The 24,626-nt window shown below is 38.5% G+C and overlaps 1 protein-coding gene across 4 annotated transcripts in view; it reads right to left on the bottom strand.

Annotated features, from left to right (window-relative positions):
* NADK2 (NAD kinase 2, mitochondrial) overlaps positions 1 to 24,626 on the bottom strand; it is a 45,206-nt gene that overhangs the window by 19,727 nt on the left and 853 nt on the right. For 2 of the 4 annotated variants that reach the window (XM_005221585.5, NM_001256553.2), the window contains 5 exon segments: positions 11,821 to 11,909; positions 10,847 to 10,935; positions 9,853 to 9,934; positions 4,684 to 4,767; positions 2,937 to 3,073 (listed from right to left, as the gene is read on the bottom strand). In XM_005221585.5, coding sequence (XP_005221642.2) covers positions 2,937 to 3,073; positions 4,684 to 4,767; positions 9,853 to 9,934; positions 10,847 to 10,935; positions 11,821 to 11,909 — 481 coding nt within the window. 4 annotated transcript variants of the gene reach the window in all.

Raw genomic sequence — 24,626 nt, 5'->3', positions numbered from 1 at the left:
GAATTGTTACGTGACAGAAACCATAATCCTGAGCAATTCTCTCACACTGTCAGACTATGTTTCTGGAGCTACCCACCTTGGGTATACTCATGGAACTAGTAATGGCCAATGGAATATGAGCAAAAGTAGTGAAAAGGCCTGGCTCCTACAACTTCCTTAAGAATCCCCCATGCTCTCACTGTCTTCTCCCCATAGTTACAAAGGACCACACAGAAGATCAAAAGCCTTAGAAGACAGTAGGAGCCACTGTTTGGAGGTTGCCTGAAAACTCCTTGGACATGAGCTGAACTATAAATAAAACTTAGCCACTGAGATTCTAGGATTGTTTATCAAATCAATTCACTTATCCAAATTAATACAACTAGGCTTGCAAATAAAAAGTTACAAGTTTATGTGATTAAAAGTTTTCTTTAACAAATAAATAAACTCTACCTTCCCTTGACTTAGCATGCACGCACATCATTATGTCATTCTTGGGCTTTCCTGGTGGCACATACAGTAAAGAATCTGCCTGAAATGTGGGAGACCGGGGTTCAATCCCTAGGTCAGGAAGATCCTCTGGAGGAGGGTATGGCAACCCACTCCAGTATTCTTGCCTAGAGAATTCCATAGACAGAGGAGCCTGTTGGGCTACAGTCCATGGGGTCGCAAACAGTTGGAGACAACTGAAGCAACTTAGCACGCACACACCTTCCCTTGAGGGTATAATGGTAATAAAAATGAACTCCTCTTCATTAATTTGTATACAACCCAGGTGGCTCAGGTGGTAAAGAATATGCCTACAATGCAGGGGAGCCTGGTTCAATCCCTGGATCAGGAAGATGCACTGGAGAAGGAAATGGCAACCCACTCCAGTATTCCTGCCTGGAAAATTCCATGGACAAAGAAGCATGGTAGGCTACAGTCCATGTGGTTGCAGAGTCAGACATGACTGAGCAACTGAGCACACCACATACATAATCTAGTTAAGGACAGATAACACTAAATAGAAAATTTTATTTGATTCAAGTTAAATCATCCTTCTTGCAAAAAAAACAGGATTTTTTTCTCTTTAATCCTGTGTTCCAAATTAAAAAGCTAAACCAGGGATCAAACATGGTGGTATATTTATAATCTCAAACCTACTCCTATATTCAAAAATCCCAAATGGCAGTTTCTTAGGAAGTGTTCCCTGCCAACCTGAAGAGAATTTAAATAGGAAACATGAGATATATCTTGAAATCTTCCTAATTTTTTCTCAGAAAATAAAGCTCTTTATCAAGGAAAAAACCCTCTAACAAAAAAGTTCTCTAAAACAGTGCCAACACTGTAAATGTTATATAATTGCTAATAACAATAATATTAATAATTAATATAAAATTTACAGTGTTGTTATTGAGAAATCTGAAACTACTCTGATTCCAGATTCTTCATGTATAAAATAACCTGCTCCAACCACAATAACCACCACTATCACCACTTCCTTTCTGGAAGCTTGCAAGAGGTTTGCTTTATCCCTAGTATACTAACACGCCTCAGTGTGGGACCTTTTACCATTGATTATATTAAGTATTTTGTGTGTTCCTTCATTCAGAGACTGGTGCCTAAGTTTTGAATAATTTTTTTTTAATTCTTTTTGAGTATTTCTTGTGCTTTTACTAGAACTACCAGTAACCAGATGTAAATATCCTGAATATTACTAAGTTTATATGTAATTTGTTTCTATATATATATTTTTTTTTCTATATATATTTAGTTTATAAGCTAAAACCAGTGAATCTGAGCAATGAATCTACATCCTATATACTGTTGGTGAAAACAACCAAAGCCTGAACATCTTTCGATGACAGCAATAACTTGTTTTGGTGAAATATAAAGTAAAATTTCTAGTTAAGATTTTAAAATCTTTTAAAAAAATTAAAATCTTAATAGTTACTGCAGTCTTTCAAAAACAATAATAGGAAATCTGCTTATGAATGACTTGCAAGATTTCCAGATTTTTAAAAACTAGTTATTTAAAAATTTTCTAAAATCAAATGACTTTTTTTCAGGGGAAGAAAAACCATCTTTAAAACATGCATTAACTCACAGTTTAGGAACATCTAACCTATAAAGCTATAAATCACCATGAAAAACTGAAAAAAATAAATATAAGTAAACATCAAATACCACAACCAGACAGAAACAAAGCTGGAAAACAGTTATGTAAAGATAGCTTTTCCTGATAAAGTTTAGTCAAGAAATGAAATGCAAGAGGAAATAATATCCTTTTATACAGTCCACAGATATTTAGGATATCTCTTGGGATCTTCTTGCATTACGAAAATCTTACAGTTATGGGACAAAGTGGGAAAATACTGCTAAATATAATCCTCAAATTAGCTCAAATCTGAGAATTCATCTTAACACAACAAAAAAGCTGCATATCATTTTATGCTAATATTCCCTTAGCATCTTACACAAATATTTGAAATACAAATCTTAAGCTGAGATGCAAAAATTTCCTAACAAATAGATTTTTTAATCAATAACTAGACCCATAGTAAATATATGTAAATGCAAATATATAAATGTATAATTATTATGAAGTCTTCCACAGATTAGTTCATTTTCTTTCAACCACTTTCTTTTTCCTTTTTGACATTTCAAAGATTAAGACCAAGACTCTTTCCTTAAATATCAAGTACCCTCTCAGACATTTTATAGTCCTTCCCTTATCAATGAGTTTTCAAACCCACCCTAGAAAAAAAATTGTTATGGAAATATGCTATATTTCTTATTTCAGAATCTAATCATAAAAATTTTTACAACTCAAGTAGTTCATTGTACTTCCTTAAATGTAGTCAGTGGCACTGAAATCCCCAAATAATTATAAATGATTACTTTCAGAAATTAAAGATCAAAGGAACTGTAAAGTACATATTGCCCCAAACACACTTAATTCCCAATCCACCTACTTTCATCATGAACTCTTTCAATGTTGAAGGCTCTACTATGCTGATTCAAACTCAGCTGCTGTTCATGGAGGTCCACAGGAATGGGGTTGATGCCAGTCCCTTCAAGATATAACCTAATTCGCTGCCTCCACAACCACCTTAGGGTGAAGAAAAAGCAAGTTATATTGAAATAGAATAAGCTAAACAAAGGATTAGACATTATAATTTCTCCAAATTAAAAAAATTCATATTAAACAACTAGTTATCCCATGAACTAATTACCCCAGAAATATCTAAAACCCACCACAAATTCCTGCTCAAAAACAGATTTAGATGGCAATATCTACCTTATCTATGCTGCTGCTACTGCTGCTAAGTCGCCTCAGTCATGTCCGACTCTGTGCGACCCCATAGACAGTAGCCCACCAGGCTCCCCCATCCCTGGGATTCTCCAGCCAAGAACACTGGAGTGGGTTGCCATTTCCTTCTCCAGACCCCTCAAAAAACATGAATTAAAGTCAAATTATTTATCAAGTATCCATTAAATCCCATATATGGAGCTAATGTAGTTGTGTTTTACTTATCAAAAAGTATAATATATATAAAAAAGAAAACATTATGAAATTAAAACATTATGTTAAGGTGGTCAGATTATATAAAAATTCCTTCCCTAAAATTCTGTAATAATGTTTTTCTGTTTTATTATTTTTTTTTTTACATAAGAGTTCAATAACAAATACTATAACACTTAAGATTACATCTAAAACTTCAATGACTTTTTAGTGGGGAAAAAAAAAAAGGAATCAAGTTTAATTGATTTTAAAATCAAAAACTGACATATCAAAAAGCCAATGGGACAGATTCTACTAGATAAGTACACAAAAATATACTCCTACTTGGAATATATTAGTCATCTGTAAGGGTGCTAAACTTCTGAGATGAGCAGAAACTGAAAACTCGCTACTAAGAAACTCGCTACTAAAAAAAAGATTTCAGAAGTCAAGAAGATTTAATACAATTTCACAAACACCTAGAGAAAAGGTTTTCTCAAACTATAAAATCTAGGCTAAGTCAGCGAAAAATAGTAGTCCAACTTAGCTCTAATTAATTGGTCTACCTCATCTTAACTCTTCCCTCTACCCTTCTCTCTTCAGGGCAGTCTGACTACTGAACAAATTAAGTGAAAGGAATATTTTTAAAAAAAACATCTCCACTGTTTAGGAAATACTTAACATGTAAGAGAGAGATACCAGGAATACTTAACATGTAAGACAGAGATACCAGGAATCTCTATAGTTAGAATAAATCCAACCCTCAGACACTCTGGATGGGAGAAGATGAGGGTGAAAAATACAAAATCTCAGAGAACTTAAACATTTAATTTTCACCAACAGTCTTAATCATCTTTTTACCAAACTGCTAAAAGCATGTAAGGTTAAAGTAGAGACATGGCCTCTATCTCACTGAAGGAGAAAAACCTCTACTTAACAATTATATTATAGCCCAAGTGGCATTCGGCAAGGTTTCTCCACATAGTTCCAATAGGTTTGGGAGAAGCCAAGTTAGATGTGTTTGTGACTCAGCTAATGTATTATTTTTTATGTATTATATAAATTCCTTTTTATGGCTACAATTATGGACTAATCCAAATATTACCTAATTTGTTCTGTTTAACAGCATTTTTAATGACACACATTAATAAAATAATTATATAAAAATAAGATTATCTTAACAAGATAATTATAGAGCAATAGTAAGAAATTCCTACCTGAACTCACCACGATAGAACTTCTGCAAGGCTTCTGGGAAGGAATGCGTATATCGAACAGGAAGACATAAATGACCCTCAGACCTTTATTTTAAAGGGATTTGGGTGGTATAAAGGGAAGAAGAAATAAAAGTACTCAATTCAAAAGGTATCATTAAACTACAAAAATCAGACATGAATATTTTTGAATTTCTACTCTATAATTCATTTTGCCACATATTTATATTTTCAACAAGAACCAAAAAAAAAAAGAAGACCAAATAGAAATAGTAGTTTACATCCAGGTTTAATGCCATAATACAACTAAGTTTCCACATTACAGTAAAACTAACAGCAAATTTGCCACTGATTGATATCCCTGCAAAATTATCTAATGGTGTAGTGATGTTTGCATCTTAACATCTATATTACTTAACTACTAACTCTGGGCAAGTCACTTTAGCATCAGCTTCTTTATCTCTAAAAGGGTCGTAAAACCACCAATCTCAAAAGGTTATTCTGAGGAATCAAACTGTTTATGTGAAAGTTTTTGAACCATAAACCCCTTATAAATATCTTTTAAGATAATCTCTTACTAAAAGAAAACTCAGCTTAATCTAATCTAACTTCAAGGAGTTAACAAATTCATGAAAGACAGAATTTTTTTTTTAAAAATTGCAAATTACAAACTGTTAACCGCCTATAGGCTGATACAGGAAGATGAGAGGCTATGGCACCTAACATGAGGAAAGGTGTCCAGAAAGTTCAATCATCCTCATTTATGTGATGCTTCAATCTTGAAGGAGAGGTTGACAGTTTGCCTGGCAAACCAAATCAAACCAAACCAAAACAAACCCTTAATAATAATTGTAAATTAACATAAATGTGAAGAGCCACATAAAAGGCTTCTACAAAGCTGTAACTAGTCAATTTATCTGAGATAAATTTATCTAAGAGACTTAGGCAGGGACTAGATTTTTTAAATTTTTATATTTACTGCAATACTCTTATACAGTGCTAAGATTATAAAAGTTGAAAGTGAAAGTTTAAGTCGCTCAGTCCTGTCCGACTCTTTGGGACCCCATGGACTTCTCCAGGCCAGAACACTGGAATGGGTAGCCTTTCCCTTCTCCAGGGGATATTCCCAACCCAGGGATTGAACCCAGGTCTCCTGCATTGCAGGCAGATTCTTTACTAGCTGAGTCACAAGGGAAACCCCTTATATAAAAGTTATCAACAGTCATTTATTTGATAGAATACCTACTGAGGTCACCTGCAGGTCTAAAACACTCAAGAGAGAAAAATCTAGGCCTGGCCTGGAGGATTCAATTTCAGTGTGGCTCACTCACTAGTGCTAACTGCTGGCAAGGTCCTCGAGTCTCTCTCCATGTGAGTCTCCCCACAGGGCGGCCTTGGTATCCTCACATCATGGTGGCTGACTTGCTCAAGAATGAGCAACCCAAGAGACCAACACAGAAGCTACAGTACTATTTATGACCTGGCCTTGGAATGCACACACTGTTCTATCATATTCTGTTGATCCCATGGGCCAGGCCTGCTTACAATGGGAAGGGAACCACATAAAGGTGTAAACAACAAGAGGCTACCTCAAAAGTTGGCTATCACATGCTCTCTACCCCATTTTGATTATTAAGCATTTAAATGTCATAATTATATACAGGGGTTAGCAGAGAGAGTACAGAATACCAAAGAGGAAACTGAAATTATCTATTTAATTTAGTTGAGTCTACCAATGAGCCATCTTAAAGAAGCAGATCCTCCAGCCCAAGTCAAACCTTTGGATGCCTGCAGTTCCAGCTGACATCTGCCTATAACCTCATTAGAGATCCCAAGTTAAAACCATCCAGCCAAACCCTTCCTGGATTCCTGACACACAGAAACCATGGGAGATAATAAATTATTATTACTGTTGTTTTAAGCCTCAAGTTTGCAGATGATTTGTTATGCTGCGTTTGATAACTACTGCAGAGAAGAAGAAACTTAATTGAACATTAACTTCTGGGCTTAAGTATTGTGAGACACCTCACACTTATAAGAAATATAAGTCAGGCAACCTGAATTATGGAACAAGCTAGAGGCCTTATACATTTATGCCTGGGGGTAAAAAGAAAAACCAAAAGACTTCTAGAATATATTATTCCAGGTAGAAATTAGAGAAACAACACCTTCTGCTTCTCAGTTTCAAAATCTTCACAAGCTAATGAATATTAAGCTAGTTTTTAAAGGAGAATACATTTCAACAAACTATATAAAATATGATCACTAAACAATCTCTTACTTTAATGATACAAAAATATATCATTAAAAAGTTTTTCTAAAATGTGTACAATCATTAAAGGCAATTAAAAAATAATTACTGAAGCAATAATCTCAGTTACTTGTGCTCAGGAGATATTTGCTCAGCTAGGTCAGGGTCCTAGCCCTGCTCCCTAAAATCATGTAACTAATCATTCATTTTTCAAGTGTTTATTGCCTACTGACTATGTATAATAATAGTATGCTAGAGAAATTTAGTCCTATACTCAAGGAATTTGTAGTCTGACAGAAGAGACAAACAATCAAGCAGAAAATAATAAGGAGAGATAAGTGCACTCTGTAGAAGGAATCATAGTCAGAGCCCAAGACAGGAAGCAGTCTTGAATTAAAAAGAACTACACAATTGAGTCAGTGGTCTAAGGGCACTCTAGGCGAAAGCACAAATAAAGGCATGAAAAGGACCTCTGGAGAACTCTCTCACTTACTCCTTCCAGCCCTGCTATCTTGCTATCAACAAAGCCCAACACCAGAGCAAAAGCTCCCACAAGTGAGCCTCCAGTCAAGATGTTAGGCTGCTCATCCATTACACTGTGCTTAAGAACAGCTTCAGGTTGGGGCGGCAGGGCGGGGGGCGGGGGAGGAAAACTGAATGAAGGTATAAACTTCCATTTATGAGACAAGAAAGTATTGGAGAAGCAATGTGCCACATGCTGGCTAAAGTTAACAACAGTGTATGGTATATTTGAAAGTTATTAAAGAGAGCAGATCTTAAGAGTTCTCATCATTAGGAAATAAACTTTTCCATCTTTTATTTTTTTTAGCTATATCAGATAATAGATGCTAACAACTTATTGTGGTAATGATTTCACACAACACGTGTTACATTAAGTCATTATGTTGTACATCCTACACTTATACGGTGCTGTATGTCCATTATATCTCAATAAAACTGGGCAAAAATACACTGAAAAAAACCCAAAGAATAGACTTCAGGAAGGACCCTAGAATGTTCCTAGAGAGGCATCAGTCCTTTTTTTAAGCTGAAAAACGTGCCTCTGGGTAAATAAAGATAGATGAAACTAGAAAAGCGGATAAGCAACAGGTGGTGAAACATCATATACATTATGCTAAGGAATTTGCAAGGCATCCTGAAGATCAAAAGGAAACCCTGAAAGACTTTAACTAAGGAGTGGATACAATCAAATTTGCACTTTAGAAAAAATACTAAGGCAAAGTCTGAAGGATGAGTTGGAAAGAGCAAGAATGGAGATTACTGCAGTAATTTAACTCACACACTACAAAGGCCTGAGCTATGATTAGTAACAGTGAGGAGGGCAAGAGATGGACTCAAAGGTAGGATCCCTAAAACTTCACACTAAATACCCGACCAATATGATGAAGGGAGTGAAGGGAGGGGGTGAGGACGAGTCGCCACAGCTTTAGCACCCATTACAATTCCATTCATCAAGTATGGCAGTGGGGAAAGGAGACAAGTCCATTTGTAGATACATTACTTTTAACTGCCACCAGATACATTCAAGTGGAAGCCAGTATGGCTACAACAGCATGAAGAAAGAGAAAATAATAGGACATAAGGATACAGAATAGTCAGAAGCCAGATAATGTAGAGTCTTGAATGTCACAGTGAGGGTGATCAACCATCCCCATTTGTCCGAGACAGACAATTTTCCCAGGACGAAGGACTTTCGGTGCTAAAACTGAGAAAATCCCAAGCAAACCAGGATGAGAAGGAACTGGTCATCCTAGTCATTGTAAAATTAATTTTATCCTGAGTTAGATGTGGAGCCACAGTAAGACTCTGAGCAGAGAAGTCTATCTAATATTACCAAACTTTTATAAAACAGTCACTGTGGCTGCAGTGGACAGAGACTAAAATAAGGTAAGAGTAGAAGCAAGATCACTGTTGGATATAAAGATTCTGGAGTCACCAGAATCTTAGTTAAAACGACAGATGTTAATCAGTTATTCTGGAGATAGTACAGAAAAGGAATAGAAAAGACTTATCTATGACTAAGCAGAAAGATAATGGTAGAAAATATTTTAATTTGTCAGGAAAGTGAAGGAAGAGAGAATTAAGAAAAAAACAGAGGGGATCAACACACTGAAAATCAAAGGGCAGATTTATTAGAATTGAGGAAATAGGTCTGCTATTAAGGAACGAGGCTATGGTCAGAGAGATTTGAGAGATGGGGAAATTCTAGATGACTGCAAATTCCAGATATGATCATGGTTGTGAGTGGCTGGAACAGAATAAGGTTATATGTCAGAGAAGCTGAAGAAAGGGGGAAAAAGTGCTAACAGGGTTTGATTTATTTATTAAGTCAATGAAGTCACCCAGGAAGTCAGTGGAGGCATACTTAGGAATGTAGATAAGAGCCTAAGTAAGGGTAGAAGATGCAACATCATTAACTCATCCATCACCAGCAACACCAAAGGTCACCAGTACTCACCTCAATCAAGGGTTCAGGTATTTTCAGCTACAGACACTACTCCCAAACTACCTGGGAAATCAGATGTGAGGACCTGTCCATCCCGAATCATAATTTTCTACCACCAGTGCCAGGGCAATGCATATGTATTTCTCCTGCCTAAGCTAACAAAAGAGAGCTAATACCTTGAGAATAACTACAAAGAAGAGAAATCTTCTAAAGGTAGAGATCAATTCTACATGCCTAGATTTCATCACCAAAATGGTTCTGGTACATAGTTCTAACATTCATGATAGCCAGGAAGGGTGATGTTTCCACTCACACAGCAAGCACCATGGCAGACACCCTGTAGCAAGAGGATAAAGAGCTTCCAAACTTTAAGATTCATCATAAATACATACTATGCAAAGCAAAGAATAAATGTTTGTATGTATAACAGGTAAAAAAAATTCTTTTTCCCTACCGTTCTGGGTCGGTGTTTACGCCAATAACTGGTTTAAGTCTGTCCAAGACTTTACTTGCCGCCAAGAGCATCGTGCCATCCCCTGAAGGACACAAAGCATTAAACACTAGTTTTGTAACAAGTCTGATTAACAACACTGTGAACATTAGTTCTTTTAGCAATCACACCCCACCCCATCCTGTTGGCTGCCACAGCCCCTCCACTTCCCTTCTACCCACTCTTCTTTGTATTCTCTCTCCAACGCTAATCCAGAGTTTCTAAGAGTGGCAAGAGTGACACTTTAGGCCAGGTAATTGTTCTGTTTTGGGGGTTGTCCTGAGCCTGTAGGGTGAGGGGCAGTATCCCTGGCCTCTACCCATTAGATGCCAATAGTGGCCCCCAGGTGGGAGCCACTATTCTAACCCTATCACTTCTTTTAACCATTCCTCTTTCCCTCTCTCATACCATCAGTCCAAATTCACAAATTATTTTAATGAGAATACATCCAAAGTGTCCAACTTTGCATTTTTCTCCCCACCAAAAAAAAAAAACCCATAAAGGTTTATAAAGAATGGTCACTAATGTAATAATACAGCTCAGAAAAAAAACAAGCATAAGAATACTGGGACCAAAAAAAAAAAGAATACTGGGACCAAAGAGTGATGGAATTTATCTAATCTCATTAAACTCTTAAACTCAACTATTTTTTAAAGACTGGCATAACTAAACCAAAATACAATTATAAACAATCCTTGTATCATATTTAAAGTTAAAGGCACACCTTAAATATACATACAGAAATACACATGCACAGAACCTCACAGTAACATCATCCACTAAAAAATTAAAATGTTGTATAAAGCACATCTTTTAAAATCTGATTCTAAAAATCTAAAAATTTGTCTTACGGTAGGAATCTGAAAGCTTCATTACAGCTAGCTCACAGGATATTTGGAAATATGACTATTAAAGAGATTTCCATATTCCAACACCTTTACCTCTGCAAAACTATTACCTCCTGCAGCTATGACAGCATCTGCCCATCGAACAGTTTCCTCATCATATTCTCTCCTCTTTACGAGACGAACCTCAATTCCCTCATTCCTAAGATAAAAAAAGTAAAGGGTATATAAAATTTCCACTAACATAAAGCAGTATGTTTTTTGAGAGGCAGATTATTACAATAGAGATGTAAAATAAATTTATTTTACAAACAAATTTATGTTAACTTTGGAAGGTCAGCTTTATATTCATTTAACCACAACAATCAATCAACTATTAACTATAGGAAGCGTATGAATAAACTATCTCAAGTCTCCAATGTGCTTTAAAAACATTTTTTAAAGCCCTTGATCAATAGCAATATTAATTAGAATTTCCTTTTATTTTCTCTACTCTTCCTGACACTAAAATTCATTAATACAAAATGGTCCAAAAGACTAACACTTTGAGAGACAATTTTTTAAAATAAGAGCAAATAGCTATTATTTTAAATTCAACAAATATTGACTGCCTGATAAAAACAGTGACTAAAACACTTCCTAATTTGCATGTCCTCACATTGATTCTCTTGCATACACACACTTATTCACTGACTCATTTGGCCTTTAATTAATGGAAGTTTCTATAATCATAATTTTTAGACATTCAAAAACTATTATAATGAACACCTATATAATCTACTATTCTGTTTAAGAAATAAAACATTATCCTGCAGTTGAAGCCTGCTGTGTACAAAATTAACTGTGTAGAAAAGGCACTTCTTGGGCAGACCAAATAATAACTGACAATCTGAAATTTTCAGAGTACAATAAAAACTTCCTTAAAAATACTCTAATACCAGATCCATTAGCCACAATATAATTTTCTTAAAATGATTCTATAATGGCTATCTCTCCTAAAAATCTAAGTATTAGCTGCTAGTAAAAATTAAAAAATTGAAAGTCCTCAATACAGAAGCCCACTTAACACCTGATCCCACAGACTTACCGTAAACTATCAAGAATGTGCTCTACATTTTTGGTGTGAATATGATGTCGCTCAAGCAGTCCACTGTAGCTAGAGCCTTTCAGTGCAAGCTATATCAAAATAAAACAAATTTTGCCTTATTACATAATATGCTTTACATATTGTATTTCTTTAAAAAGCCCTATATAAGACAGACTGGGTTGTTTTGGGGTTTTTTCGAACATACATTTTAATGGCCATCTGTGAAACCCACAAGTATAAACTTAATTAGAAAGTCTGGTTCCAGAAAATCATAATGTGGTTTTAATACTAAATACAGCATTAAGTTTCCTGAATCAGTATATCCTGAATCCTGAATGTAGTCAACAGGATTTCAAAAGTCCATGTTTTACAGCCTGAGTGTCTTTTTTTTTTTCCTAAATGGATTTTTTAACATGCTGAATTTGGCTACTGAAGACCAAAGATGAACTATTATTTTAGAAAGCAGTCATCTAAAGGTCATCTAATGACCTCTGTTCTACTTGGACTTGCAGCTCTCTTGTATTCCAATTTCTGAACTCTGTCTGAAATTTACACAATCCAAAGGGCTTGCTGGCTGCTTGAGAGTGGATAACTTCTAGATGTAAGGACATATAGTCTTCAATAATTGTTTTTGCTAGATGTTTAGAATATTTTATAATGTCACTATCTTATCATTAATATTCTTTTAAACTATGTGTCTTCTAAAATCATCCACAAAGTAAAATGTTGAGAGGGAAGTTTAGAAACATTCATTTAATCATCAAGTAGGAAACATGCTCACTAGAGTGAACGCTAGAATCAAAAAGCACGTAATCTGGGGGGAACAACAAAAGTAAAACTACTTATAGAAAAACTATCAAAGAAAAAGAAACAAAACAGAAGACCAGCAGAAAAGATCTTCTACAACTAAAGATACACGGGAACCACAGCAAGACAGTAAGAGGTATGAGATGCAGCGCAGTCAAGGCCCACACCCCTGGGTGGACAACCCCCAAATGGGGAGAAGGAATAATTTACAACTGCAGAGCTGCTTCCCAAGGAGCAAGGGGCCAGAGCCCCACACTGACTCCCCAGCCCAGAGGCCCTGCACTGGGAAGACGAGTCCCCAGACATCTGGCTGTGAAGGCCAGTGGGACTTACTTTTAGGAGAACCAGGGCTGTGGGAAATAAAGAGCACACACAAAACTCCACACACTCCAGGACCCAGCACAGAAGCAGCCATTTGAAAAAATCCTGGGTCAGACCCATCTGCTGATCTTGGAGAGGTTCCTGAGGAGGCAGGAGGCAACTAGAGCTCACCCTGACGACGTGGGCCACTGGTGATGGCCACTGTGGGACGCTCGTTCCACCATGAGGGCACTGGCGCTGGCCAACGCCATTGTGGAACTCCCTCTCTAGCTTATTACTGCCACTGCCTGTGGGATGCAAACCCACAGGCCTGCCACCTAAAGACCCCGTGAGCCCATAGGTAACCCCAGACCTAGCCCTGTCCACCTGAGAACCCGAGACCCAGCCCACACACCAGCACGCTCATAGCAGGCCTGGGATCCCCAGGACCCGGCTCCACCTATCAGTGGACCTGTAACAGCCTGGGGGCCGGCTTCACTCACTGGGGAGTGGGGCAGCACAGTTCAAGGCTCCCTGGGCCCTGGCCACCAGTGGGTTGACCCCAACTCCAGGACCTCCAGGGCCCTGCAACCAGAGACTCCAGGACTGCCTCCACCCACCAGTGGGATGGTGCCAACCCCAGGACCCGGTTCTCCCACCAGAGGGCAGGTACCAGCCTGGGGATCCCGTTGACACCAGCCCTACCCACCACTGGGGCAACAGCAGCTCTGGGGCAGCTTGTGCTCTCAACCAGCTGCCAGGATCTGACCCCACCCACCATTAGGCTGACGCCAGCTTTGCGACATCCCCGACCCCACAGCCAGTCATGTCAAGAGCCAGCCCTGCCCATCAGCAGGCCAATACCAGATGTGGAACCCCTACGTGCAACCACCTAGTCCAGAACTCGACTCCACCCACAAGTGGGCCAGCACCAGGTCAAGGGACCCCAGAGCCACACAGCCAGCAGCCTCATGACCCAACCCCACCCCACAGCAGCCAGCACACCAGGCAGGGCCTGACAACCAACCAACACCCCACAGTAGTCAGCTGGCACAGGAGGGCCCATGCAGCCCACACAGGAGGCATCCCTAGAGTATGTAGGTCTGGTGACCAGAAAAAAGTGTGTTGCTGACATGCAAAGGACATCTAAAAAAGGCTGCTTCTCCAAAGCTGGAAAACATAACCAGCCTACCAAATATACAGAAACAAAAACAGCAAATCAGGAATAATGCAGCAGGGAGGAATACGTTCCAAATAAGTGAACAAGATAAAATCGCAGAATTAAATGGAGACAGGAAATCTAAGCCTGATAGAGTTCAAGGTAATGATCAAAGAACTCTGGAGAAGATTAAATTAGACGAGTGACAAGTTAAAAGGTTTTTTAAAAAAAGAGTTAGAAAATATAAGGGGCTTCCCTGGTGGCTCAGACACTAAAAAATTTGCCTGCAATGCAGGAGACCCAGGTTCAATCCTTGGGTCTGGAAGATCCCCTGGAGAACAGAAAGGCTACTCACTCCAGTATTCTTGCCTGGAGAAATCCATGGACAGAGAAGCTTGACGGTCACGAGGTCTTAGAGAGTTGGACATGACTGAGCGACTAAAACTTTCACTTCAAAAATATAAAGATGACGAAACAGAGATGAAGAACAATAACTGAAATGAAAAATACACTAGAAGGACTCAACATTATATTAGATGATATAAAGGGATGGATCAGCGAGATGAAAGATATAGTAGTGGAAATCACTGAAGATGAACAGAAAAACAATAAAAAGAAATAAGGACAGTTTAAGAGACCTCTGGGACAACAGTTGCAAAATAAATGAGTCACAGTATGAAATGAGTATGTGGTGATCATTCTGAAATGTTAGAAACATCAATCACGATGCTCTATAACAAGAACATAGTGCTGTAGGTCAATTATACTTCAAAACCAAACTCATTCAGAAAAAGAGAGAAGATCTGTGGTTACTAGAAGGAACAGAGAGTTGGAGGAAAGTAGTCAAAAGGTACAAACTCCCAGTTTTAAGATAAATATTAGAGATGTACAACATGATAATTTTAATTAATACTGCAGTATGTTATATATAAAAGCTGTTGAGAGTAAATCCTTAGAGGTCTCATCACAAGAAAAAAAAATTTCTATTTCTTTAATTTTATATCTATATGAGATGACAGATGCTTACTAAACTTACTGTGATAATCATTTCATGACGTATAAATGTCAAATCATTATGCTGTACACCTTAAACTTACATGGTGCTGTGTAAAAATTACATCTCAAGAGTAGAATTTCTTCTTGTGAATTACTGTAATTCTTTAATAACTCATGCTTAATACATTTACTTAGGGAATACAAGTTCTTTCATTAATTATTTTCATAAACAATGTAGCTGGTTGGCCTACTAAGTTGTATTAACATAGACTAGCTAACTAGGCTGGAGAAGGCAATGGCACCCCACTCCAGTACTCTTGCCTGGAAAATCCCATGGACGGAGGAGCCTGGTGGGCTGCAGTCCATGGGGTCGCTAAGAGTCGGACACGACTGAGCAGCTTCACTTTCACTTTTCACTTTCCTGCATTGGAGAAGGAAATGACAACCCACTCCAGTGTTCTTGCCTGGAGAATCCCAGGGACGGGGGAGCCTGGTGGGCTGCCGTCTATGGGGTCGCACAGAGTCGGACACGACTGAAGCGACTTAGCAGCAGCAGCAGCAGCTAACTAGGCAACTAAGAGATAAGACATTTTAAAAAATCACTAATAAAAGGCATCAATTAGAAAGTCTTATATCACTATTTAACTTGCTCTTATATTAAAAAACAATTTTATTTAATACTCAAAGGATAGTAAGAATTTCTAGCTACCAGCTTAGAAAATAACAACACTTCAAAGATTTAAAAACATACCTCAATTAGACAAAAACAGGAACTCAGGAATTCTCTGTAAAACATCTTAAAATTAAGAAACTAAAGAAATTACTGAAATTTAGAATACATTCTCAACTCTGCAATGCTACATTTAAGGTATCAGTGACAAAGTTCTTAATATTTTTTTTTTCCTCCAAAAGCTTGTTAATTCTCATCAGCATTAACAAAAAGTTTTTTTTTAAAGATTATCCACTAAAATGGAAAAACCGGTGTGAACCTAAAAGTTCTACAGCAGACACACTTAACGTAACAGAACTGCCCCTATAAAATCTGCCAAAGACAACAACGCTTCTCCCCACATGCTTCGAGGTTAAGACAAAACACAGCACAACATGAAAGGGGGCAGGGGGAGGATTCTGAAAGGACAGAATTTAACCACGCCCCAAGGCCAGATGCGATAGTCGTGCTGTTTTCTAAATGGCCCAAACACTTCTATTCAAGTATCACAGACATCTTTACTTGACCAAAACCGAATTAAAATTTTAACTTGTTTTACTAGTCAGATGAGTGTTTACTATTTTGTACTCCAGTAAGGGAAGGAAATATATCTTTTCAAATTTAACATGTAAGAAATGCACAAACTTGTAAGACAATGACAGCTGGTATGTAAACTCACTAGGCATAATTTAAGCACTCTTAGAGGAATACACAACTAAATGGTACACCAAGCACCACTCAAAACTGCCTTAAAAGGATTAGTGGCACCTAACTAACAGCTAGAGAAAGTAAACTATTTATCAGAGCCAGATCAAGCCAGCCACAGGAAACTCTAACCATTTCTTCAGCTGTATTTAGTATTTATCTTCACTTATTTCTATTCCATTTACTCTTTATCTCAGGCCCTCACCTTTACTGTCCTCATTGTTCTATCCCTGCTTCTGCATTCTCCTTAATTCTGTTACCTACTCCCTTATACAATGGGATGGCACCAGCTTCCATCTCTGGCATGCTTATCTGTTTCCATTTCACTTTCATTATCTCCCCACTCCAGGGACTTGATCTACCCAGTATACACCAGCACCTAAGAAGTTAACTGCTAGCTCAAGCCTGTTTCTTGACTTACAGGCTCCAATTTTTAAACGTCTACCTTTATATCCACCCAGTAGGTCAAGTACTTCTCCCCAAAACCATCTAAATCTGATTATATATTCCTCCTAATTTGCTTTTCTGAAGCCCATATAGTAGTTAATAATACTTCCATTTACCTAGTCAACAGAGTAAATCCCAGGTGTCAGCTTTAATTCTCCCTCCACAATGAATCTCCACAGCCAGTCAGTGGTAAAGCCCAGTAATTATACCTGTGAACTATTTCTCCTATCTGTCCTTTATTTTCATGTTGCCACTGCTTGAGTTCTGGACAACATCAACTCTTATCTGGTCTCTTGTAATAGCTTGCCTCTTGAGTTTCTAAAGCAGTTTCTTCCTTAAAAATACTTCCCATTCCCCTCATCATCTAACCACTCCCACCAGAAGGCTGCTTTCACACTAGTCCCAGAATAGTGACATCTCAGAAAAACTGAGCTATCCCTCCACTCCTGCGGGGAAGAGAGCAAGGCTGAGCAAGGGTTGTGTTCTGCTGTTACGAGTTAAAACCACTACGAGCTAAAACCATGGCATCTAACAACTTTATAAGGCCCTCTTGGGCTTTCTCTGTGGCTCAACTGGTGAACAATCCGCCTGCAATGTGGGAGACCTGGGTTCCATCCCTGGGTTGGGAAGATCCCCTGGAGAAGGGAACAGCTACCCACTCCAGTATTCTGGCCTGGAGAATTCCATGGATATGTCACAAAGAGTCAGACACAGACTGAGCGACTTTCACTTTCACTTAAAGTGTTTCGCTTCAGTAATACTCCCTCTTGAGCAATGATTTTCAAATTGCCCTCAGAATGGCTGCCACATTAATCTGGTGGTCACAATCAGAATTAATAGTCAAGAAAAAATAAACTATACTGCATGTAACAAGAGTAAACTGCTTCATGTTATCTTCTGTACCAAATATGAGTTCATCATGATACGAGATTTTTCTGATTGTGAATTAGTCACCAAGTTTCAGGTTTTATTACCGGCAAAAAGATGACCTTTCCCGCGGCCTTGCTAGTACTGTTCCCTTCCCTTCACATATAAACTCTTCCTTATTCTTTAATACTTAAGTAGCTTAAAATTAAAAGATACAATTTTCACCCTCATCACACTGGCAAAAATGTTAAAGTCTACCAAGTGCTGATGAGAACACTGGAATCAGTGAGTCATTCAATGCTTATGGAAAAATTACTTGTATTTTTATTTGAAGCATTTTTTTTAAATAGTGGAAAAACTGAAAATAACCTAATTATTCAAATAATGGAATACTATATAGTAGTTAAAATGAATTAACATATATCAACATAGAATTTATAACCAATAGTGAATAAGAAAAGCAAATTTCTAAAAAAAGACACATTCTAAAGAATATATTACTGATGTAAATTTTTAAAGACAAAAAAGGCTAAAACACAGTCAACTTATACTTTATTAGTTAAGAAGTTATTAATGTGCATCAATAAATACCTTTCTATATTCAAAGTTTACATCATATAAATAAAAATATAGAAAAAGTGATCATAGTAAAAAAAAAATTAAAATTATTTACAATTTCATGACTGGCCACAGGCTTCTCCAAGTAAGCCTAATATATAGGGCTGGTTGAAAACCAGGGCTCTAAAGCATATTGATCAATAATTCTGTTAATGGAATCTTAGCTACTGTGATATTCAATCCTTTTACACCTTTACGAGTCTCTTATTTAACTGTAAATACTTGTATATTTATATATCGTACGTCTGTATTTCCCAAGCTGTGTTCCACAGAAATAAAAACATTTTCTGCCTCCATCCAAAATTTCATGGTCAAATAGAAGCATCGTCTGTTTAGGCTCACGGTTCTCAAACATATTTAACCATGGAGCCTCTTTCAGGGAACTCACATCAGTAATCTCTGCCTTAGTGAAGTGAAATCGCTCAGTCGTGTCTGACTCTTTGCGACCCCATAGACTGCAGCCTGCTAGGCTCCTCTTGTCCATGGGATGTTCCAGGCAACAGTACTGGAGTGGATTGCCATTTCCTTCTCCAGGGGATCTTCCCAACCCAGGGCTCGAACCCGGGTCTCCCGCGTTGTAGACAGACACTTTACCGTCTGAGCCACCAGGGAAATCCAATCTCTACCTTTGGTTTTCAGCAACTAACATCTTTCCTAAGCGTGACACTGGAAATAAGACTCTGGACTGGCAGCCTCAGGGTAAAAAGAACTAAAAAAGAAAAAAAAAATTTTTAATTCAGAAACATTTCCCTACCTTTATTTAGTGGAGATGGAAAGGCAGAGAGGATGAGGAGTAAACTACAGCTCTGACCTCAACTCCAGAGGAAAAAATAACCACAGATCATGTGCTAAAGTGGAAAACTCACAAAGATACGTATTATGAAAACACAGTGAAGAATACCTAACACAACCTTGATGGCTAGAGATGGGCCCAGCAAGGTTATCAAGGATGGCTTCCTGTGAGAGGAATGTGTAAGCTTCACCCTTTGGCAAGAACGGGAACTAGCTAAAGCAGTGGTCCCCCCAACCTTTTTGGCATCAGGGATATTTCACGGAAGATAATTTTTCCACAGATGAGGGCAGGGCGTGATGGTTTCAGAATGATTCAAGCACATTACATTTATTGAGTTACATTTACTGAGTAATGAGAGCGATAGGGAGGGCTGTAAATAACAGATTAAGCTTCTCTCCCTCGCCTGCTGCTCACCTCTCACTGTGGGGCCGGGTTCCTAACAGACCACAAGCCAGCAGAGATCCGTGGCCTGGGAGCTGGGTGGGGTGGTGGGGTTAGGGACCCCTGGGCTAAAGGATGAAGGAGGATTCGAAGCAAAAGGGGCTACAAAGGTAAAGACACTGGTGGACGCAAATCAAACGACCCTGAAATACCATTTTCCACCTACAGGTTAACAAAGACCCCAACATGTGCTAAGCTGTTTATGAAAAAATAAGTACCTTCGTATATTGCTGGTGAAGGTACACACTGGTACAGCCTCTAAGGGAAGCAATTTGGCAATACTTATTAAAATTTCAAATTTTTCTCACTTAGCAATTTCACTTTTAAGTATTTAGAGTTTGATTCATTAATACAAATTATTATTTGTGTTATCCATAACACAAATTATTACTATTCATTACATAGTATATTTTTAAAAACTAAGGCATTTGCACACAAAATACTATATACATACTAAAAGGAATAAGGGGCAGAATAACTTAAATAATATGTTAGCATTGAGTAAAAGGGGATGGGATAAAAAAAAAAAGAACATTTCACTCTGTGGGTTTGTATGTATAGATTATTTCTGGAAGGAAACACAAGAAATTAACATTGGTTACTTTCAGGGACAAAAACTGAGTGTCCATTGACAAGAATAAGAGTTTTCACTGCATACTCTTCCGTATCTTTTACATTTTGAACCCTTTTAATGTGCTACTGATATATAAAGAAATTAATTAGATAAGCACATCTAATGGAAATTAAAGCAGCTTGAAAGCAATGGAAAATGAAGTTCTAGACAAGAACTGATTAGAAATAAAGCTTAAGAGGTGGACCCGAGTCAGTTCCTAAAAGACCTTGTTTTTAGCACACAAAGGATAATAAAGGTTCACCTCAAAGTGTGATCTGGGGACCAACTGCAAACCTGGAGAGTTTGTTAAAAATGTGAATCCCTTAAGCATCAGCAGTCTTAAGGGTATGGTTCAGAGCCCAGAGTCTGGGAGTTCTCCACAAACTGAATCTTTACATCTGAGGGGAACAAAGATAAGGTTCAGGTACCTGCATTCTAACAAATTCCCTGGGTGACTCTATAGGTTACAGGGAGCTTCTGAGGCGTTCTAAGCAGAGGAGTAAAGTGGCCAGATGTTCACTTTGGATAGACTACTCAGGTTCCTGTGTCTAGAAGATGTGAAAGGAGTGAGGTTCCGTTGGAAGACTCTGGCAGGACTCCAGATCATGTTCGTTCACTTGATAAACACTCACGGTGCATACACTACACTCACTGCACATGTGGCAGAAATGTTATCTGCCCAAGAACTACAAGTTACACCACTGTTTTCAGAGTAAGGAGAACAAAATCCAAGGTGCTGCATCTCCCAAATCTGCTAAGAAGGCAGTAACTAGGAAGAACTTAAGCCAGTGACAGAGGGACTACTAAATGAAATAATGCTACCCCACTAGGACACTAATTTTAAAAGAAATTAAAAATGGAAACCATAGAGTTGCTTCTGGGGTTGTATGACTTGGAGTGGAGCCAGATACGGGTGGTAACGGTTCATTTGTTATTTGGCATATATTAAAATATTCTGAAATAAAACATTCTCTTTGGCCGATAGGTGTGTTTATGATGGCAAAATCCTTTCCAATCAGTTTTGATTCATCCAAAGGTTTAGTTTGTGAGTGGCATCAACCCTGATGATATAAGCTCCACACCCACTGACAGCTGCATCACTTGTGAGGCAAGCGTAATAAAATAGTTTAGTCCTTGCAAAGTTTTGAGCCAGGAAAGGTAAACTCGCTGACTAAAAATTTATTCACAAGAAAAGTCACTGATCAGCTAGGGGGAAAGGAAATGCAAGAACTGAAAATAAACCAAAGTAAAACCAATATGAATGAGCAATTAAAAGTCAAACTTTGACCCAGTCTGTTTATGCTTTATCAACTAAGAAATATTTCCTTTAATTGTTTATGTTTCTACAAGGTTACAGAACCATGAAGCTTCAGAGTATGAAATTATTCTTGCACTCTATCCCTCGCCTTCCATTTTCATTTTAACAAGTACCCTAATAGAGATCTATTTTGCCACAGAACAATCACCACCACCCCCACAAAAGAGAACCATCTGCCCTAAAACTTCAGGTTCCCAAGACACCATAGACACAGCCAGCCACGGTGCCAGAACACTCAAGGAAGCGAACACTTGGCGACTGTCTTTTATACCCAATTCACATGATTCCTATCCCTCAGTATCTTTTACCCCAACAAAATAGCAAACAATATTAACCATATCATTCCTATCACAGAATCCCATTTTAGAACAATTTCACACAGTCCAGTATTGTTTGGCCTGTCCCTGAACTCTGGTACGGGCTCCACCTAATACTATTCCATTCCAAATTTGTTGTCGTTTAGTCGCTAAGTCCTGTCCCAATTCTTTGTGACCCCAGGGACTGTAGCCTGCCAGGCTCCTCTGTCCATGAGATTTCCCAGGCAAGGATACTTGAGTGGGTTGCCATTTCCTTCTCCAGGGCATCTTTTCAACCCAGGGTTCAAATCCATGTCTCTTGCTTGGCAGGAGGATTCTTTATCACTCAGTCACCTGGGAAGCCCTTCATTCTGAATACTGGCCTTAATATAAATACCTCAAATCAGTTACAGACAAATCCAATAACACTTAGTTGAAATGATAGCAACAGCAGCTATTTCAAAACTCTGTTCCACAGTCCCGAAGTGTTACTTCAAAAGTTTTCTTAATCCAAACAGCATACTCAAGCAATAGGCAAATATTTACCCATTACAGATTTCTCTTCAGATACTCAAGAGTGGGTATACCAGGTAGTTCAATTTTTGAAATACTTGATTTATCTTACATTTAAAAAGTTTTGATAAGTGGTAATCTAGTTCAGATATTCAAGAATTAATCTAATTCAGATGCCACTCATATCGTGAGGCCTTATACAAGTTATTCAGAGTTCTGAAGTATCAGAAAGGGCCTTGGAGGCTCTCTAGTCCAATCCTAGTACTTCACAGAGTGAACTAGGTGGATGCACCCTGAAAACTGGCAGCACCACACCAAAAGTACCACTGTCACCAAGGAGCCCCAGAGAAGTTAAAAAGCAGCAGAGGAATTTGACCACACAGGACTTGGGCCTGGCTGCAAGCTCCTGATCCCCAATCCCACACTCTGATCATGCCAACCAAGTATATTGTTTTTAACTGTTGTGGGAGGCTTCCATAAAATTGTTATGAAGAACATATTTATGCGTATACAGCACTTGACAGCTTCTAAAAAGTATAACAGATGTGCAGAATTAGAAGCAGGACCCAAAGGACACCACCTCTTTCCCAAATCAGAAACAATTGCTTCTCACCTTTTTATTTCCTGCCTCACTCTCAGCTTCACTCCTTTAACACAAACTCAACTACTCCAACCTCCTGCTCAAACTGTTTGATTTACTCTTTTTTTTTAATTTTATTTTATTTTTAAACTTTACAAATTGTATTAGTTTTGCCAAATATCAAACTGAATCCGCCACAGGTATACATGTGTTCCCCATCCTGAACCCTCCTCCCTCCTCCCTCCCCATACCATCCCTCTGGGTCGTCCCAGTACACTAGCCCCAAGCATCCAGCATCATGCATCGAACCTGGACTGGCAACTCGTTTCATACATGATATTATACATGTTTCAATGCCATTCTCCCAAATCTTCCCACCCTCTTCCTCTGCAACAGAGTCCAATCAAACTGTTTGATTTACTCTTTAAATGATGCAAATGTTTTCCATAAACTGCTACCTTCAAACACTTGAGGAAAAGGAAAGAAATGAGCACCTAGCATTGCCATCAGATGAATACAGAGGCCCTCCTCAATTAACTCATTAAACAATGAAGCTAAATGTTGAAAATAGTACTTATGGCTGGGGCTACAGTCCATGGGGTGGCAAGGTACCTGAGCAAATAACACTTTCACTTTCTGGAGTGGGTTGCCATTTCCTTCTCCAGGGAATCTTCTCCACCCAGGGAATGAACTTGGGTCTCTGGCGTTGCAGGAGGATTCTATACCAGCTGAGCCACCAGGGAAGCCCTTCATTTTGATAAGCCCTTCAATATTTGATAAAATATTACCAAAAAATTGCTGATGATTGCCAACTACAAGTTCAGGACCAGAGTGTCTATTCTGGTACAGAATGCTACAGGACTATGGTTATAGGAAATTAATTCCAAAGTCTTTTGGGGTGGTCTCAACAATTAAGAGATTTCCAATGGAGATTTTTCCAGATATACGGTTCATCGTAGAAACATCATTCTCCTTTTCCTAAAGTGGGTGTGGGCGTGGGATTAGATGCTTCAAAAATAAGAGTGAAAGTAGGTAATATTCACCACCTTAGTTAAGTCGCTCAGTCGTGTCCGACTCTTTGCGATCCCAAGAGCCTGGTGTAGCCCACCAGGCTCCTCCGTCCATGGGATTATCCAGGCAAGAATATTGGAGTGGGTTGCCATTTCCTTCTCCAAGGGATCTTTCCGACCCAGGGATCGAACCCAGGTGTCCCGCATTGCAGGCAGACGCTTTAACCTCTGAGTCACCAGGGAAGCCATAATTAGGTGTATTTATATACTTTTCAAAGATATTAATAAACATCCATACCAAACATAGTCTATTATGGAGGCATTACTACACTATAGACATAGGCGCTGTATTTACCTGCCTTCGTTTGGACCTTTCTATTTAATAACATACATTCAAAGTCAAATTTCTCCCTTGCTCTTCCTAGCACCGGAGACACGTGAGCTTTTAAAGCAAACTCCTAGAACCTTGTCTGAGGACCACGTTCCAGCACGGAAAAGGCTCAAGCCGACTGGCTCTCCCGAGTGCCCCAGGCCTGGCAGTCCGTGCCCAGTAAAAGGGGGTGTGTCCACGGTACCAGAGCCCTCTTTTCCGCTGCCCGCAGCGGTACCCAGGGGCCCCCTTTCCCCCCGAGGC

This window comes from Bos taurus, chromosome 20 (genome assembly GCF_002263795.3).
Source record: "Bos taurus isolate L1 Dominette 01449 registration number 42190680 breed Hereford chromosome 20, ARS-UCD2.0, whole genome shotgun sequence".
In the NCBI taxonomy this organism is placed as follows: Eukaryota; Metazoa; Chordata; class Mammalia; order Artiodactyla; family Bovidae; genus Bos; species Bos taurus.
The sequence above is the reverse complement of the archived record's forward strand: the minus strand, read 5'-3'. Positions and strand labels throughout refer to the sequence as shown.